Genomic DNA, 19,450 nt, shown 5'->3' with positions numbered 1-19,450 from the left:
ATCTCCGATGACGTGTTTCTGGAGGGGGGGGGGGTTGAGTTTGATCTGGCTCCCCAGGCAGCACGGGGGTATGGTGGGGACAGGCTGCACATTTCAGCCTGAGTAAATGAGGCCTGACTGTTTGTTGGCAGATAACCACTCGGAGCCCATGGAGATAGACCGGGAGGTGGAGATCCCCGCCAACAAGGCCACCGTGCTGAGGGGCCACGAGTCCGAGGTGTTCATCTGTGCCTGGAACCCCGTTAGCGACCTGCTAGCCTCTGGGTGAGTCACGGTGCATCTCACACACACACACACACACACACACACACACACACACACACACCGTTAGCGTCCTGCTAGCCTCAGGGTGAGTCACAGTGCCTCATGAGGGGGTTTGGGAGTTCAGCTGGTGACTGCTCATTTTATGATCTCCCTGGCCTCCCACTCACAAGCTGACACATACACACATACACACACACACACACACACACACACAGTGCAGCACATTTGCTCTTCCCAGAGCTGTCTTGATGAGTGCTTGTTGGGTCTGCAGGTCGGGAGACTCCACGGCGAGGATCTGGAACCTGAACGAGAACAACAACAGCAGCTCCACCCAGCTGGTGCTCAGGCACTGCATCCGAGAGGGAGGCCAGGACGTCCCCAGCAATAAGGACGTGACCTCTCTGGACTGGAATGTGAGTCTTTACATTTACATTTACATTCAGCAGACGCTTTAATCCAAATCGACTTACAAGGATGTTTACACATTTTACATTTACACTGATGGCACACTACACATCAGGAGCAATTAGGGGTTCAGGGTCTTGCTCAAGGACGCTTTGACAGGGAATTGAACTAGCAACCTTGTGATTACCAAACGACTTCTCTACCTCCTGTACCACTGGGGCTGGGGCTGCAGTGAGGAATCTCATTGATCTGACACAGCCACTGTTGCACCACATGATTAGAGCTCGTACCCAAAATGCTTTCCCTTGAAATGTAATTGTTGCAAATTCTGTCTTCTTCTTAGAGCGATGGAACTCTGCTAGCAACGGGATCCTATGATGGATTTGCAAGAATCTGGAGAAACGATGGTATGTTGACACTCTTGAACATCAGAGGGATTGTGCTACGAAGGGCGGTTAACCTCCTAAGAGTTAACTCAGGGTTAATCAAGGGAGGTCAGAGTTGACAAACCCAGATTGCCTAAATTGGTGTTAAACGGTACTACAATGGTTTACTCTGTGTCTCTTAACTGGAGTTTGTGCACGTTTGGGGAAAAAGGACGCATTCACCAACGCAGGCCAAGTTTATGACCAAAGGCTAATATAGCCTATTACCTGTTTTAATTGTATTTATTGCCCTTTAACTGTTTTCTGATGCATTGTTTTTGTATTTGAACTGCTTGCATTATTATAAAAGTCCAAAGTAGACTATAAACTCATCGCCAAATAGGTTAGTTCCAGGCTACAGTAAGATCGGAGTCAAACGTCAAGATAACTGAAGTCTTTATTTGATTGTGAAATAACAGATACAGAAAATATGTACAATATCAAGTTGGTCGCTTAGGGTCCTCGTGACATTTTTTACCCTCAGAGCACAGCCCCTTGCTCTGCGTCTGCGCTCCACACTCAGGGAAGCACTGGTCAAGCTAAATGTGTGAAAACAACAAAACAACACGGATCATGTAATCACGGCTACAGGTCTGAAATGGACCCATTAATGAGCTCTGGTCTACTCCCTAGGCTGGAGGGCTACCTGCATGTACAGAATGCTATTGTGTTGAGGATCACTCAGTTCTGGTGATCATTTCAGCTGCAACACCGCTTGAAAGCGCACTTCTAACGAGACAGGATTAAATCTAATATATGGAGTGGTAGGCTATGCAGTAATAGTGTGAGGTGTGTTGCCCACATGTATAATAGCCTATTCATGTGTTCACACTAAGCAGAAAAAAAGGCTGAGCTTGTGAAAACTGCAGGAGAGCCCCCCCCTGCTACTTTTCACAGGCAAAGGAGTTGTGTTTGCCATTGCACACAACACAAGAGGCCCAGAATGGAGGGGTAGTAGGGGGCAGGCAGTTCTGACCTTGGTGGCAGCTCAATGTCCAACCTTTATGTACAGGGGATAATGAACCAATTGTTTTGACTGCTCAGTTAAAAAAAGCCCAAGTTGAGCTGCCTGTGTTAGGGACACTATTGAGCTGATCCACCAGCATGCCCCTCCTGCCCTCTGTAAGCATGTGTTGAGCTGGACTGCTAGAAGAAAATGCTTCAAACTAAAAACTCAAAAACTCAAAAACAAAGAGTTCATAAAAACACTGGAACAGGACAAAGGTATTGCTATACATTGACTATCCTTTGATCCATATGTTTATACCATCTATACCTTTTCTTTACATTTTTAGATAAGGGAGAACGCTCATGAATAAATACGAAGATGACTCATGTCGTCTTTTTCTGTTGGAAATATTGATTGACGCTCGCCTCCTCTGGCTGTGCTCTAGTGGGGATATGTGTACAGTAAATCGTACCAATCGCCCTCGGCAACCCTGGAAATAAAAACTGTGTTCTGTAAATAGTAGGTAGCTTATGCCTATTAAAAAAGTCTTTTTATATCGTGAATCACCTGTCAAAAAAATGTGATCTGTAGAGGGCTGAAATGGCATGGGAACACTAGAAATGCATCCAGCAGTTAAGTGAGAACAAGTTGCCTAGCACCTGTGAAGTCGAACGAACAGTACTCTTGCTCAGATGTTCAGCACCACAGATGAAATGTGGCAATAGAATACAATGCAAGGGACACTGTCTGTTCGTCGAAGAGTACATTACTCCCGTGAGTGGCAATCGAGATATCTGGCCCTAGTAGCCACCAGAGACACTGAATTCTTTCAGATGAGAACTTATATATTTCATTGAGATCATCATCAGGATAAGATAAAGGATTTTGATTCCCACCACCATTGCTCTGAGGAGTGACAATGTGAGCCTTTCACACTAAAGATGACGTTTGGGTCCAACATTGTGGGGGAGGGGTGGTGCTAATGTACAGTAGGTTAACATTGAGTTTAACATTAAGAAAGGCTGCTTGGCACAGTTGGCATGACTGCATGCCATGACCATACCGAACGTATCCACCTTTTGAAATATGGGAGGTCACACCCCACATCCCAAAATTACTCCTGAAGTTACCAATTGCATTGCATTGTAGTACAAAGTATTACTAAAAACGGAAGTTGTTTTCAACAAAGCACAGTACACTTGGAAATGTATGTAAGTGCCAGAAGTCTCAGTGAAGTGATTATGAAACTTCTCCACAGGAAACCTGGCCAGCACCCTGGGGCAACACAAAGGGCCCATATTTGCACTGAAATGGAACAAGAAGGGCAACTGCATTCTCAGTGCTGGAGTTGATAAGGTAAAACATCTTTTCTGGGATGAATTCCAGACATTTATTTTTTGAGGATTTATAAGAAAACTTTAAAAAGTGTATTGAAATTCAAATCAAATGTTCAGAGGGATTTTATTTTTATACCAACTAAATAGCAGCACTTCAGTTTTGTGTCCTATTGTTGTACCTCAGTTGCATCCACAAGCAGAAAAATCCAAAAATGTAAATGTCCATTCCCCCTACAGACGACAATCATCTGGGACGCTCACACGGGCGAGGCGAAGCAACAGTTCCCCTTCCACTCAGGTGAGGCCTACAGCCAACCAGACACGACAGCCATTTCCACCCCCTCAGTGTCTGACAGTCATTAACAAACAAACAAGGCTGACTTCAGTCAGGTTTTTATTAGCACAAACGACACACAGTAACACACATGTGCATATATAGTGGCGATCAGGACACACACAAACACACACACACACACACACGAAGGCCTGAGGTCGCAGTGAACAGTAATGGCCATGGCAGTTTCTTTTTTAAAGCATTTATTTAACGAACCTTAATATTTCCATCCTCTAGCACCAGCACTGGATGTAGACTGGCAGAATAACACCACCTTTGCATCGTGCAGCACGGATATGTGCATCCATGTCTGCCGCTTGGGCAGCGATCGGCCCCTGAAGACCTTCCAGGGACACACGGTAAGCAGAGCCCCATTGTTCTTCCTGATGTGGAGGTACAATTAGTCTAGTTCTCTTAAAGAAGCATTCCGGATCAATTGCTATTCGCTAACGATATGCTCGCGGCTAAAACTAACAAAATCACTTGAAATGTGCTGACTTTGGCATTATGACAAACCAGTTACTCAACAACTGTCCTAACACAGTCAAACATCAAGCAAGTGCAACACAAGACAAAGCAAGACGACAAATAAGTAGAAAGCCGGGAGTCGTCAGGCAATCTTACATTTAGCAGTTATATGCCTATGGACCCTGGTATGGCAATGGCACAGAAGCGATTCTCCATGTTAAAAGTCATTGTAGCACCCCAATTTTTTTCAAGCTGTTATTTTAAGGTGAAACTGCAATCCTAACCCTAATCCTGAAGTATAATTGTTGCATACTGTAACTTTAGGTCCTCTGCGCTCTATGCTAGTGAAGGGTCAAGATAAAACATCACTATATCGTCTTCATATGGTTTGCTGGTCTGTGTTTCAGAATGAAGTGAATGCCATTAAATGGGACCCATCAGGGATGCTGCTGGCCTCCTGCTCGGATGACATGACTCTGAAGGTGAGACAGATCCAGAAGGTCCTGAAAATGGAAGACAGTATGAAATTGCAAAGGAAGACTCAATCCTACCCATCTTTCTGACCTGTGTCTCTTCCTCTCTCAGATCTGGAGTATGAAGCAGGACTCCTGTGTTCACGACCTCCAGGCTCACAGCAAGGAGATCTACACAATCAAATGGAGCCCCACAGGACCCGGCACCGGCAGCCCCAACTCCAACATCATGTTGGCCAGGTGAGGAGACGCATCCTATATAGAACAGGGGTCAGGGCAGACAGTGCATCCCAAATGGGTTAAATGCAGAGGTGGATTTCAGAGTGTGTGTGTCTACACCACCTCTGCCATAGAGAGGACTTTCACTTTCATATAGAAGAGGTGTCAGGGCAGACAGTGCATCCCATATAGAAGAGGTGTCAGGGCAGACAGTGCATCCCATATACACGATCAGGGCAGACAGTGCATCCCATATAGGAGAGGGGTCAGGGCAGACAGTGCATCCCATATAGGAGAGTGGTCAGGGCAGACAGTGCATCCCATATACAAGACAGGTCAGGGCAGACAGTGCATCCCATATAGAACACGGGTTGGGGCATTATAGTGCATCCCATATAGAAGACGAAGGCTCAGCTCTGCTACGGAAGAGATAAAGGAATGACACTCCTGGGTAGTCTCTTACTTTGATCTAGCTTACAGAACACCATGCTTCTCAGCATGTGATCACTCAATATATAGCCGCATGACTCTGAATCGTCAAAGACTGAGAGAACTATAAAGCCCCAGACAAGACTTGAAATTCTCACACTGAAGACGATTCTTGCAGCCAATGGTCTCCCAAGGGTACGCCGCTAACCTCAAGAATAATTACTCCTTCTCTCACCCAGTCTTAGTCCCTTAGAAAGCTCGCTGGCTATCCTCTATTCAAGATCCTTTGAACATTATTTCAGTTATTTTAGCCACCCCCCCCCCCCCCCAAACAGCCTTCTGAGGAAAAGAGCCCAGAATAAATTTGGCTCACCTCATGTTAGCGGTTTGATGGAAAAAGCTGTTTGAATTCTCAAATGATTAACACTTACATTCCAATTAACACCAGGGCTAAAAATGCCTTTATCATTTTGCCACGAGTCTAACACCCTTTTTTTTTTTCTTTCTTTTTTTTTTAAATCTGCAGTTCCTAAACTCAGTTAGTTGTGTGCTGTGTGAAATATATAAGGTCCCTTCTCACCACAAGCCCTTAACACTCCTCCTCGTGTTGTGTGCCCTTGCAGTGCGTCGTTTGACTCGACGGTGCGTCTGTGGGACGTAGAGAGGGGGGCCTGCATCCACACCCTCACCAAACACCAGGAGCCTGTCTACAGCGTGGCCTTCAGCCCTGACGGGAACTACTTAGCCAGCGGCTCCTTTGACAAATGTGTCCATATCTGGAACACCACGGTGAGTGCTCAGGTCCCTCAGAGAAACCATGGCAACCTGAGTAACTGCATCCCACACTGCGAGCTGTGTCACGTTGACCTGAGTGCTTTTGTCTCTCTCCAGAGCGGTGCGCTGGTACACAGCTACAGGGGAACAGGAGGCATCTTTGAGGTTTGCTGGAACAGCACGGGAGACAAAGTTGGAGCAAGTGCTTCAGATGGCTCAGTAAGTCTCTCTCCGGTTTGGTTGTTTAATAATAATAATAATAATAATAATACCTTTTGAATATGTTCTTGTGAACTAAACTGCTTCACATTGTTTTGAGTATAAAAATGGTTTAAAATTAAATAAATAAATTCAATTGTTTGGTTTTCTTGTCTTTCCACAGGTGTGCGTTCTTGACCTTCGAAAGTAAACCCACGAGTGGTCAAGATGACACTGAACATCTGCGGCACGATGCCTCTCTGAGCTGAGGATTTGATTGGCTGACTCGCAATGCCTCTCTGAGCTGAGGATTTGATTGGCTGTCTCGCAATGCCTCTCTGAGCTGAGGATTTGATTGGCTGACTTGAGGGTCTGGTTGGGCAAAGGCATGAGAACCATGAGGACTAAAGGGGTAGTTCCAGATGAGGAAAGAACATTTGAAGAATATGAAGAGAAATGAATGCCTGTATCCTACACACAAAAAAACGCAAAGAAATGGCTTGGCTGCCCCAGAATATGTAACGGCAAGTGGTTTCATCCCCAGAGAGCCTCTCCACCAGACGCTCCACCGTCAGCCGAGACCCACTTCTGCCCCCGGTGGGAGGGAGTGGTAAAGCCCTGCTCAGAGGACACTTGCTACTGGGCTGGATCTAATCCACTGTCTGGCTGAATCTGAGGGGGGGGGGGGGAAGCTTCAAGAGAGAAAAGATCCAGCTCTGGACCGGTATACTGGGCCTGCTGTCAGAATGATCATCAAGGGGATTAGAGTTAAGAGAGCGTTGAGATGAGTCCGGGGCTGGGGCTGGCCAGTGCTTTAATGTGCTGGTGCTGGAGAGATGGCGGAGAAGAAGAAGAAGGAGAGCTCTCTGGCACTACATCTGCGTGTGTGTGTGCACTGTTCTGACTGTCTGTCTTTAAGAGGTGGAGGGGTAGCATCAGCACTGGCCTTCTCACACAATGTTCTAGTTTTCCTTCTCTCCCTCTTGGAGTGGGGGTGTGTGCCTGGCAGTATACTCCTCGGTGAATTTACAAGGATTTGTGTTTTTCGGAGGTCAGGGAAAAGAAATGTCTATGTTAAGAATGTGCTGTATTCAGTCTGACAGTATCTTTGAAGAATTGAAACTGCTGAGGCGAAAGTTTTTTATCAAGATGTTTTATTCCCTTGAGCATCTGTGGACAGCTAGGAGTAGGGGGATTCCTAAAATGTACATTATCCCCTCTGGATGTAAATGTAATGAATGTTAACATATGTATAATAGAGAAGTACACAGATTTATATACTGTGTATATATGCTTATGTACAGTTCACTCAAATGTTCTGTTCTGCTCGAGAAGCTCATTGCTTGTTTACCTTTCTTGGGGTTCTTGCTTTGCTAACATTCACCTGAAGCATGTTTAACATGCCATTCCTTTCAGTTCCCACAGCAGACACATTCTCCTCTTATGATCACATCACCCGAGTGTGTACAGTACCAGTCAAAGGTTTGGACACACCTTTCATTTTGTTGAGAAGTGTTTTCTTTACTTGTATTATGTTCTACATTGTAGATTAAAACTGACAACATTTAAACTACGAAAGAACACATATAGAATGATGTTCTAAACAAAAAAAAGTGTTATCTACCATGTAGAAAATAATAAAAGTAAAGAAAAAACTCCTCAAACTTTTGACTGGTACTGTATGTGGGGATAGCAGTCAGACGGTCAGACCTGAGGTATCTGATGTGGTGTCTGCACACATGGGACCCCCGTCTCACTAAGCCTGCAGGGGGACCTCCAGCCTCTCTGGTGTCGCGCTTTGGGTTTCTCCCCCCCCCCCCCCCCCCCCCCCCCTCCTGAGCTCTACAGCTGGCTCCGGTGTTGGCATCTTAAAGTACTTGCATATGCTGAGGGTGAGGATGTCACAGTTTGGTAGGCAGTAACTGATTCCCCTGGAGAGCTCCGTGCATCTTTAAAATCAGATAAAGGCACCAGGAAAGTGAACGTTTTTTTGGGGGGCTGCTTCGTCAGCGAGGTGCAGAGCAACAGCCTGGTGAGAGCCGTGTCCCGCTGCGGAGGCCGGCGCTCTGAGCCTCTCCCATCTGTCCGTGTCCCTTCTGCCACGCCACACGCACTGTGACAGTCTGGACGGACCGATTAACAGCCTCTGACCAGTCGAGCAAAAAGCCCTGCTAAAGCTGTGATGGGTTAGTGTTGGTCATTTGACCACGGCCGCTGAGAGCTATGATTGGGTTCCTTCTCCCAAAACACACAGAAATGAAGAGGACGGTAAAAGAACAGCCGCTGTAACCAGAGTTGACCTTGAGTTGACCTTGCTTACAGTAAATGCATGCAGTGAGGAGTCGAGCTTTCATTTTGTACTGTATTTGAGTCTGATTTTTGGACAACAGAGGATGCTGTATCTTTTGACTAAGAAGCCACATTTTTCACATATTTTTTTGGTGGGGTCCCTCTTTTTGGTTCAGTGCAGTTTATTAAGAAGAAATGTGAAGTGCACTTTCTCAGACAGAAGGGGGTTTCCACCAAAAGAGGAAAACCATTGTTTTATGGCATTCCCCCCCCCCCCCCCCCAACATAGCAACATTGGTTGATGGTTCACTGTTTCTGATTTCATTCCTCGCCCAGAGCTGTTATTGTCTGTGTCAGACTGAGAATGGAAGTGTGGTTGGTTGCCAACTGGGCATGCTGAGAGACCTGGAGCTAAAAAAGTGCTGTGATGCTATACCTCACCCCACCTCTAGGGGCAGGGCATCTGGTTCCAAGATGAATATGAAGTCACATTCAATGTCTGAAATAAATCACTCTATTTTGATATTAGAATATACTGTGGCCATGTTTTTTCTTTATCAGTTGGATGATTCTTATAACGGTCTCACTGCTTTTTAATTTATGAGAGACCCCTTGTGAAATACAGTATATTTTAGACAGTAAAGTTCCTTTCCAGGACACACTTTCAAATGAATCTTTATATTAATCTTTAATAAAACAAGTACAAAAAGTAATAAACATTGAAAATTGTCTCAAATGAACTACCCCAAGCAACAGGGCTTTTACCAATGTTGTAGTGCCATCGATATGAGTTACATTTGCTCACTAAACATTGTGTAACATAAATTATGGTTTGTTTCTGTATATAATCAGGCGGGTGCTATAACACATTGTATACTGTCCAGTGTGTGATGGTGAATGTTCTGGCCAAGTCCAAGTACTGACGTAGTATTCCAATCACTGCATCTCTGTTGTGTGGGAACATATTTCCATTGAATCCTTTGAAAGGAAATCTAAAAATAAAGTGGTGTGCTTGAAACGAGGTGTAAGAGCCAAGGTACTTGGGTGGAATGGAAAGCAACTGCTAAAAGGAAGTGTGGAAGGTCGTTGACTTCAAAGACCATACAGACTGGTCTGTCGTCGACTTCAAAGAACAGACAGACTGGTTGGCGATTCGGCTTTGAGCCCCATCTAGCGCTTCATGGAATTCTCCAGCGACTCACCATCCGCGTCTACATCCTCATAGTCTCTCAGCTCACTGGAAATGTGGATTTCAATTGTACTAGACTCTGAACCTAGCAAGACAAAATAGGGGAAATGACCATGTTAAATATGGTATGTTCGTAGGGATAGGCGCGCTCTACTTCAAAACAAATATATAAATGCGTTTTCGGGTGCGAGTAAAAGAATGTAAACTATTGGTAGAATGAAACCCGCACTCTCAAGCTTTTCTCTTTTAACAAACACTGACGATGGCGTAAGGCCGAAACGCGTCTGTACTAAAATAAACTGGTCTTATTGTTAAAAGAGAAAAGCTTGAGAGTGCGGTTTTCATTCTACCAATTATGGTACGTTCCCTTTGATAAGCATAGTGTCTTTACAGCGGTCACACACTACAGCAAATTACTGATGGTAGCTTAGTCGAAAACAGTGACCCCTGTCAAGCTTGATAAGGATCACACAAATGAAGCACCATATCATGTCAGAATTATAGGTTGGTGGTTTATATCTATGGAACTTACATCAATAATGGTAACCTCCATAAGGGTTCAACTAAATGAAAACACATCAATTGTGTGGATCTTTTTATTGGACAAGACAGCACAAATTGTTTTACTAGCCAAATTTTATGGGAGAAGGAAGACAATGAATTTGTGGCTTTACACAGAAACAACAAATGTCCCTTAGTTCCAAACATTTTGGACTCATGATGAGAAAATTAAATAAAAAAGAGGTATTGGTGACCCTTGTTTTCATAGATGAATTTCAGTTGGGGTTATACATAGAAACCCCTATAGAGCTTGAAGCAGGGCACAACCTTAAATCACTCATACAAACAAATGATATAAGATATTTAATTCCTCAAAAATAAATGTATCTTACAATAACCATTAAAATATCTTTGGAGAAATTGCAATGATCTTAAAAAACTGGAATTGCTACATTACAGTGCTACCTGAACTCTAACTTCACCTCAGATGCGTAAAAGACAGACACAGCAAACACTGTAAAAGTTTGACCTTTTCACCTCTTTAGTCCCACACATCCCAGCTGTCAGAGCTGCCATGAAGGCCCCTAAAAGACACACTCTCAATAGAGCACCACAGAACAAGCAGACATGACAAACAGTTCAAAGCAGCACACTTGTGTGAGGTAGTCCAACAAGAAACATTTTGCAGCCCATCATGATCTTGTCAGCTGTATCTGGCCTGGTGCATCTGTCACCAGCCTTGATACACTGGAGAGCTCACACTGCCCTGCCACATCCCATTACCTTCTGAGACGACGCTGGTGCCGTCTGATGGCTGTTGTTGCGGGCCTTGTTGTTGTCCGTTGCCAGCCATGCTCTTCTTGGCTTCCTGCACGTGGCCCTGGTAGAAGAGAGTGGAGCCCACCACAGGGTTGTACCCCCCCCCAGGCGTGGGCACAGACGTGGAGGCCGAGTCCCAGCCCAGCTCCCCTCTGCCGCGGGGCTGCAGGCTCAGGTCCACATCCAGGCCCGTCCAGCCGTGGAAGGCCAGCGTGTTGAGGAACCCTTGCATGGGGTTCAAAATGGCCTGGAGAACACAAAGAGGACGTCAAGAGATATTCAGATGGAAACACACTTTCAGTTGGACAAAAGGTTTTTGTATTTTATGGAAGGCCAGTGTGTTGAGAAACCCTTGCATGGGGTTCAAGTTCAAAATGGCCTGGAGAACACAAAGAGGACGTCAAGAGATATTCAGATGGAAACACACTTTCAGGTTGACAAAAGGTTTTTGTATTTTTGAGGGTTTATATTGAAGGCCAGCGTGTTGAGAAACCCTGGCATGGGGTTCAAAGTGGCCTGGGGAACACAAAGAGGACGTCAAGAGATATTCAGATGAAAACACACTTTCAGGTTGACAGAAGGTGTTTGTATTTTTGAGGGTCTATACTGTCCAGCCGTGGAAGGCCAGCGTGTTGAGAAACCCTTGCATGGGACTCAAAATGGCCTGGATAATAATAAAAATAATAATAATTAATTTAATTTTTAACGCATTCTTCATTCAGAAGAATCTCAGATGTTAGGATAACACTAATGGACGCCAAGAGATATTCAGATGGAAACACACTTTCAGTTGGACAAATGGTGTATTTTTGAGGGTCTTTTTTTTGGACCCCATCATAACACAGGTTTGATGTTACAGTGCCCTCCGAAGGCCAGTGTGTTGAGAAACCCTTGCATAGGGTTCAAAATGGCGTGGATAATAATAATAATGTTTTATTTTTAACGCACTCTTCATTTATTAGAATCTCAGATGTTAGGAAAACACCAAGGAGGACGCCAAGAGATATTCAGATGGAAACACACTTTCAGGTTGACAAAAGGTGTTTGTATTTTTGAGGGTCTATACTGTCCAGCCGTGGAAGGCCAGCGTGTTGAGAAACCCTTGCATGGGGTTCAAAATGGCCTGGAGAACACAAAGAGGACGTCGAGATATTCAGATGGAAACACAATTTCAGGTTGACAAAAGGTGTTTGTGTTTTTGAGGGTTTATATTGAAGGCCAGTGTGTTGAGAAACCCATGCATGGGATTCAAAATGGCCTGGATAATAATAATAATTATTATTATTACTATTAATTTAATTTTTAACGCATTCTTCATTCAGAAGAATCTCAGATGTTAGGATAACACAAAGAGGACGCCAAGAGATATTCAGATGGAAACACACTTTCAGTTGGACAGAAGGTGTTTGTATTTATGAGGGTTTATATTTTGGACCCCATCACAACACATTTGATGTTATGCCTCCACTCACCATAATGAACCATGTGATGAGCGCAGCGTTTCGAATATTTTTCAGGTTATTGGATTCGATGTCCTCCTGCATCTCCAGATAAAAGAGCAGACCTTCGTTGATGAGATTGGGCACCCAGCTAAACAACAGAGAACACAAACAGTTCTCCTTGTTTTTTTTTACACTCAAAACAAAAATGTATCATTTTTCAGGAGTATCAGTTCTTTGATAAAAATTACAACAAAAGACTTCGCTTAGGTAAGACTAGGTTTTTTTCATAGAAACTTCTGTAGTTCTAATGAAAAATGCATTTGATGGTTTTGTAAAGAATCATGTCCCTGTCTGAATTACATGAAAAAAAGCAACACCGTTTTTGTATTCATGGAGAGGACTGAATGGTCCCATGATGCTTTTGACAAAGAGGCAGGTGTTTTAACCTGATGTAACAAAAAGCAAGACATAAAGATGCAGAGTGCTGTGAGACTCGTCATGATTATTTCATATAGCTTTGAAATATGATCCTTTTGGAAGGAGCTCAAAAACACATCCAAGGATACACTGGATCATCCTGCATTCTTCCTCCAGAAAAAAATCATGCAAACAAAATGGCATTCACATTCTGAATTAAAAAAAGATTGCTTTTTGAATACACAGGATATCTTACCAAATAAAGAATACCAGCATAATTTTGAAAAATCGTATTTGAATCTCTGTTCCCAGGCGCCTCTCGTTCTCTGTGTAGATTCCTTGCCGGCCCTTCAATAAAGATTTAACTGCAATGAAAGGTTGAAAGTGAGTCATGATAAGCTCTAAGGGATGGTAAAGGATGGACAGGGATGAACTCTGACCTTTGTAAAATAGCCACACACAAGAGTTTCAGTCAAAGTAGCCTTAGTCCAGTTTCTCATCAGATTGGCCGTGATATTTAATAATTACACTTTGCTCTGGGAAATTCAGTGGGGGAAAAGATGGTGATATGAATTAATTGAGCTCAGAAATAGCCCATTTTCAAACTGTTGTCCATGATAGAATTCACAGAATTTCATCAAACTCCAGGCTAGAAGTCCTGATTGAGGTTGGAGAGTAGATGATGAAAATAACACATTATTTTCAATTGTCTGCACTGATGATGATTAATGCCAACTATACCATGATTGTAGAAAAGGAGATGTATTGTTGTAAATTGTTGTATAATTTAAAAGTAGTTATTTTACAACCTGTCACCTGGACCCCATTCCAATCATTCTTCTTCAGTCTATCTCGTCTACTATTTTAACTCACTATCACGCATATCAATACTTCATTCAGATCAGGAATTTTTGTAAATCATTTAAACAGACTTGGGTTACTCCTTTGCCTAAGAAAGTTTCACTTAACCCATCTGAATTATAGTCCTGTCTCCCTTCTTCCCTTTTTGTCAAAGATACTTGAAATGTTATCTTCTTACAAGTTTCTGATTCCCTGTGTCAAGATCACGCCACCTCTCCACTGGTGTACCTCAGGGATTGGTACTATTTCCCCCCAGGTTATTTCCAAACTAGACAGGGCCTGCCTTCATATCTAATGAGACCATTGCAGATGATTCAGAATGCAGCGGCACATTTGGTCTTTGATCAGAGGGAACATGTAGCTCCTCTGCTAGTCACCCTTCACTGACTCCAAGTAGCTGCTAGAATTACATTTAATTCTCACTCTCTCGCCTATAGGACAGTCACTGGATTGGCACCAGCCTATTTAAACGCTATGATTCAGCTCTGTTCCCCCACACGACCACTGCGCTCCTGTGATGAGTGTCTCTTGTCTTTACCTTCTCTCAGCAGCAAGAGTATTCAAGACTATTTGTGTTTGTTGGTGGAATTACCTACCTAGTGCTGTCCTATGCAGCCTTGGTACATTCAAAAAGCATTTAAACACACACATTTTAAAACAATATTTGTTTGATGTACACTTTATTAATATAATTACAGTTTTGCTATTTGGTATTATCATTGGGTACTATAATTATACTAATAATTGATTGTTTTACTTTAAAATTATATTTTTAAAATGAATGTTTTATTCATTTAATTTCATTATACTTATTACTCAATTTTCTCATTGTTGGTGTCAATGTTTTTTCAATGTTTTGTAGGTCGCTTTGGACAAAAGCGTTTGCTAAAGACCTTAACCATAACTATAAAAAACTACATGTGTGAATGAAAAATACTGATATCGGATGAATCATTGTAAAATCAACTGGGATAAATGAAAGACTTACCAGCTGCCACAGTCCGGGCAAATAGAACGGGGTTCACTATGATGACCAGCAGCATTGGGGCATAGGTAGTGATGTAGTGGGGGATGGCATGCTGAAGCCCCTCCTCACAGCTGGGGAAAAGACAGGAAGAACACTCTGAGCTAAAGGAGATCTCATATATCTCCAAATGATATCAAACATCACTATGTGCTATTACATATCAGTCACTGTGCACAAAATAACCTAAAACTCAAACAGAATTCACTCTCCTGGAATGTTTGAATGTATTACAAGTGCAACAAGTATGACAACGATTTAGATATTTTTTGTTTGTTTTGTTTTTGTTTGTCTTCGCCCAATGAAAAGCGTCTTTGAGTACCTAGAAAAGCGCTACATAAAATTATTATTATTATTTCTACTAAGGAAGACATTCAAATAAAACCACCCTTCCAATACTACATCTATAGATATAAAAGCAATAGTAACTAATACAACATGGCCATATTCAGCTCCTTGAGTAACACACCTGGAGATAGATGGGTAATAGAGCATGGCCGCCCCCTCCACACACAGCAGCACAGCCAGACCCCATGTGATCATGTGATACAACACAATGGTGCTGCCCAAGGAAGGAAAACACCAGGGGTTAAAGGGTTAATAATGACCTGAGCCCATAAAACATCCATTACTGTATATCTTACAATCTGTCTGCCGAGTTCACAAAGAGGGAAGGGTCACATGGCACGAGCAGCATACCTGATACCCGCAGATCTTTTCACCACAAGGAAGACATCTACTGCATAGCAGAAGGTCCACCAAAATGATGCACTAAAAAACAGCTGGATCCACATCTGTAGGGGCCACAGTAAGGGATCCATTATAAAACACCCTAAAGAAATTCCTCTTAACAGAGTTATTGTGATGGCTAAGATATCCATCCATTTCTAGTCCTACAATTGCGTAGATCTACTTTTAAACTTCCGCCCGTTGTTTCCCGAAATAACACTGAGGAGCACTGTGACAAAAGCGGTACATGAAACCAATTACCAGAGTGATTCACTTATAGAGAGAATGTCTTGCTCTAAATAAAGTTGCTTTTTCCTTTCCAACCGGGGGCAGGGTTTAGTCCTGAGCTGGCCCAACAATAGAGCTTCCATTGGGGGGGTACTCATACTTGTGGACTGTTCAATTCTGTTCTCAGCCTCACAATAATCTCACAAAATCTCTTTCCTTCATCATCCTGTTGCCAGGTTTATATGATAAAGTGAAGTAGGAATTGAATATTAATCATGCACTGGATACACACAGAAGCTGAGAACGAGGGGGTTGTTTAGAGTACGCACCGCGCTGCCCACACAGAAGACCTCGGGCCACACATTGCTGTTATTGGCAACAGAGATCTGGCTGATGAAGTTTGGCAAGCCCAGCCAGATGGATGACCTCAGAATTATACCTGGGGAGATTCAAAAACGGTTAAACCGCATTGTCCTTGTCCAAATATATTGTCTGAAAGTATCGAAATGAAATAACAGTTACCGGTAAATAGAATAAGCTAAAATGAAAATAAAAGTATCACAAACATCAGACCAGAATCAGCTTGTACCATTTGGCATAAATAAAAGGTCCCTTACATAAACATGCTGGAGACTCATGATTAGAATGAATTAATTAATTGAAACCTTTGAAGCTTTACTGCTGATAGTCACAAGGGAGATGTATTGCAGGACTGTGCAATATCATTCTGTGCTCTGCCCAGCCATTCATCAAATCATAGAATGGATATGTATAGCGTTGCCCACGGTAAAGTGATGAATGGTATAGGATTAATGGTCTCTGAGCTAGGAATGGCTTCAAATAGTCAAGTACACAGCTATAACAGTGGTGTAGATCATGTATGTGGATGATGTGGAGATGATGGAAGAACCTATTATAGAAACATATGGAAGACATATCTCTCCTTATTTCCATGTGCGTTTAAAAGAAAACCACATGTCATGAAAGGAGAGAGCAATTGCATATCAACAGGACATGTTTAGTTTTGATAAGGGCCTGAATGAGTAGGCCTCTATTAGGCCCGATGCATCAATGTAAGCATGGTAGCCTACAACAGGAAACCAACTCGAATGTATCATCACCAATATCAGCCCAACTCCACAGCTGAAGATTATAGCTTACTGTTGCTTGTCACATTTTAATAATTTTCCAGATCAACCAACAATTTTAGCCGGTGCGTCATAATATTTTAAGTATAACTTTAAGGTAACTTTACCATGAAAATGATGCGTTTACAGGTTACTTCACAAATAAGCAGACTACATCAAAGCCATGCAACTTTTGCCATTTTCGATAAGTGTAAAAAATGGGCTACTTTGATGGTTCGCAGAACGTTCTACGTATACACGAGGAGAGGTGTGTCAATCTGATTTAGGTTCGCAAGACCGCGTGTTAGAACTACTGTGCCAGAACCAAGTAGGTGTTCTCACCAAAGAACCCTTGAAACAGAGGGAGCTTTAGATGAGGAGGAAAGAGGGCCTTACCTAGGCATCCCAAAATGTCGCACACGCTGATGATGAATAATATCCTAGACGATGAAGCAGGTTTTGGGAGAGGGTATTGTCCAAGGCGCCTGTATCCTCTTCGTTTTGGTAAAATTTGTATGATAGAAAATATAAGGCTGACAGCTGCACTACCTATGCAGATAGCACCGAAGAAGACAGGCTGAAAAGTTATAACAAATTCTGTTGCAGGGTCTCGATTCGGACAACAAAACGTCTCGAGTCGAGGAGATGCCATTACGTGTAGGTTGCGCCCGAGCACAGTGTCAAGAGAAAAAGAAAAGGAAATTCATTCATTAAGACTGGCTTGAGTTCCCAGCGAAATCACGGGTTGGGCTATCATGTGCCTCCGCTTAATTCCTCCAGTCACGGTTTAACCGGGCCATATTTGTAGTGGAGGGGGGGGGGGGGAGAAGTCTGTGATATTTGGCAGGCCATAGGCCTAAGGTAAGTTACCAGCCTGAACAAACAAAAGAAAAATAGACATATTAATAACAGTAATACAATACCATAAGGTCACCAATTGCACATTTAGACTGGGCATTCAAAAACGAGCATACAGCGACAGAATTATTTCCTGCTAAATTGGTTTTAAGGAGTTTTAAAAAAAAAACTTTAAAGCATAGGAAGAGTGCCTAGGAGGAAACATTATCAGATTTCCATTTACAGAGACAAAAAAGTCATTCATGAAAACGAATACCTTCTAGTGAACACCGTTATTGTTTCTGTGGCCTACAGTTTTCCAAAGGTTACACAAGCTTCTTTTAAGATGTTAAGATTAAGATGTGATGTTACAGCCAACAGAAATGTAGTTTTTTTTTCGTTGCCCTCACTGCCATCTAGTGGTTGAAAACTCATTCTAATTGAATAAGGACCTTTGCCAAAGGGATGGGTTCTGACAAATGTATTGTTGCTATCTTCAGTTTGTTTGGAAGTATGTCCTTTGCTTGTACTGTATTTTCTAGTGTATCTGAAAGCACTGACAATAGAATGTGCATTACATTCATGGCATACAATTTGAGGCTAAATCCTTGCACTGCAAGAAGGCTTACCCTAGTTAAGGTGCTAGAAAAAAGATGCTGAGAGAGCTAGCTAGCTAGTGAAACGTGACAGATTAGTAAACTGGATTGAGAGCGTGCCAACATACCTTGGCAAGACCCAGGCTTGGGACCAAGGTATCGGTTGTTCAGTGGTAGTTGTTTGATTTATGATTAAATCTGTATTGCATAGCAGAAAAAGTCACACACCACTTCTTTTAAACTTTCAATTGCAAAAAAAATACTAAGAATATGAACATCAGAGGCACAATGCTGGAGGATTAATCAAGTTTTCCCTGAGCTGTCTGAGCAGGCAAATGACCCCTGTCATACCTCACGTGGAACTGAGTGGAATCGGGGATTATTGCAGGAAATCCAGAGTTACAAAAACCCTTTGGACCAATCTATGTAATTTTTTTTTAGCTCCGTCAGTGTAGTTAGTGTTCATTAGCTGATTTAGAAAAGCAATGTAATCTCAATTCCACAAAAATGCCTGGTGAAATAGATGCCAATTTTACTGATACCCAGAAGCAACTGAAAAGAAAATGAGTGCCATACTTAGCAGCACCAATGCACATACCTGTCTATTGACTTCACGTTTTCCATTCCATTGTGGAACACTTTCCTGTCAAGCTGTGGTCTTAATGTTTTGCTTTTATTTTACGTACCACCACTTAAACAAACAAAACAAAAAGCATGTTTGGCATTCTAAAACAAACTTGTTTTTCCCCTTTTCGTGATATTTTTCCCTCCTCTCCTTTCTCCCCACCCCTTTTCTCCTTGACTGGTTTCCAGCAGGAGATGATGTGTGTGTGTGTGTGTGTGTCGACAATGCTAGTGTCAGATTTCAAACCTCCCCAACATCTTTGGGCCTGTTCAGTGCATGTCTATTGGCCCTAATGAATTCAGTGTGTGTGTAACCAAACCGCCCTGAAATCCTGCTCTGTGAGTGGCAGACAGGGAGGGATACTAACCCTGCAGACATGCCCTCTAGCAGCCAGGGATGAGTGGAGTGGCACCAGTCTCTTTTAGACAGCGGGGAGGCGGACACAGTTAAGTTCCCCACACTTACAGGATACAGTCACTGCCCGGTGAACA

At 42.9% G+C, this 19,450-nt stretch overlaps 2 protein-coding genes across 3 annotated transcripts in view; one reads left to right on the top strand and one right to left on the bottom strand.

The window, feature by feature from the left end:
• tbl1x (transducin beta like 1 X-linked) overlaps positions 1-7,934 on the top strand; it is a gene marked incomplete at its 3' end in the record, with an annotated part of 22,355 nt that extends 14,421 nt beyond the window's left edge. Inside the window, exons 4-14 of one of the 2 annotated variants that reach the window (XM_080838828.1) lie at positions 132-264; positions 536-677; positions 1,013-1,076; positions 3,302-3,399; positions 3,618-3,678; positions 3,952-4,073; positions 4,590-4,664; positions 4,768-4,895; positions 5,927-6,092; positions 6,195-6,296; positions 6,460-7,934. In XM_080838828.1, coding sequence (XP_080694954.1) covers positions 132-264; positions 536-677; positions 1,013-1,076; positions 3,302-3,399; positions 3,618-3,678; positions 3,952-4,073; positions 4,590-4,664; positions 4,768-4,895; positions 5,927-6,092; positions 6,195-6,296; positions 6,460-6,486 — 1,118 coding nt within the window. Of the gene's footprint in view, positions 1-131; positions 265-535; positions 678-1,012; positions 1,077-3,301; positions 3,400-3,617; positions 3,679-3,951; positions 4,074-4,589; positions 4,665-4,767; positions 4,900-5,926; positions 6,093-6,194; positions 6,297-6,459 lie in introns of those variants that run through there. The other variant, XM_080838827.1, reaches the window with a different exon arrangement.
• A 1,771-nt stretch (positions 7,935-9,705) lies between these two features.
• gpr143 (G protein-coupled receptor 143) lies at positions 9,706-17,568 on the bottom strand. Its single transcript, XM_080838929.1, has 9 exons — positions 17,298-17,568; positions 16,104-16,213; positions 15,517-15,611; positions 15,287-15,379; positions 14,782-14,891; positions 13,189-13,297; positions 12,546-12,663; positions 11,038-11,320; positions 9,706-9,838 (listed from the first exon to the last, which is right to left on the bottom strand). The coding sequence occupies exons 1-9, from the start codon at positions 17,551-17,553 to the stop codon at positions 9,735-9,737; spliced, it is 1,278 nt and encodes a 425-aa protein (XP_080695055.1). The 5' UTR covers positions 17,554-17,568; the 3' UTR covers positions 9,706-9,734.
• Between the last annotated feature and the right edge of the window lie 1,882 nt (positions 17,569-19,450).

The sequence above is a fragment of the Sprattus sprattus genome (genome assembly GCF_963457725.1).
Source record: "Sprattus sprattus genome assembly, chromosome: 5".
NCBI classification, from domain to species: Eukaryota; Metazoa; Chordata; class Actinopteri; order Clupeiformes; family Clupeidae; genus Sprattus; species Sprattus sprattus.
This window is presented reverse-complemented; position numbering and strand designations above follow the sequence as displayed.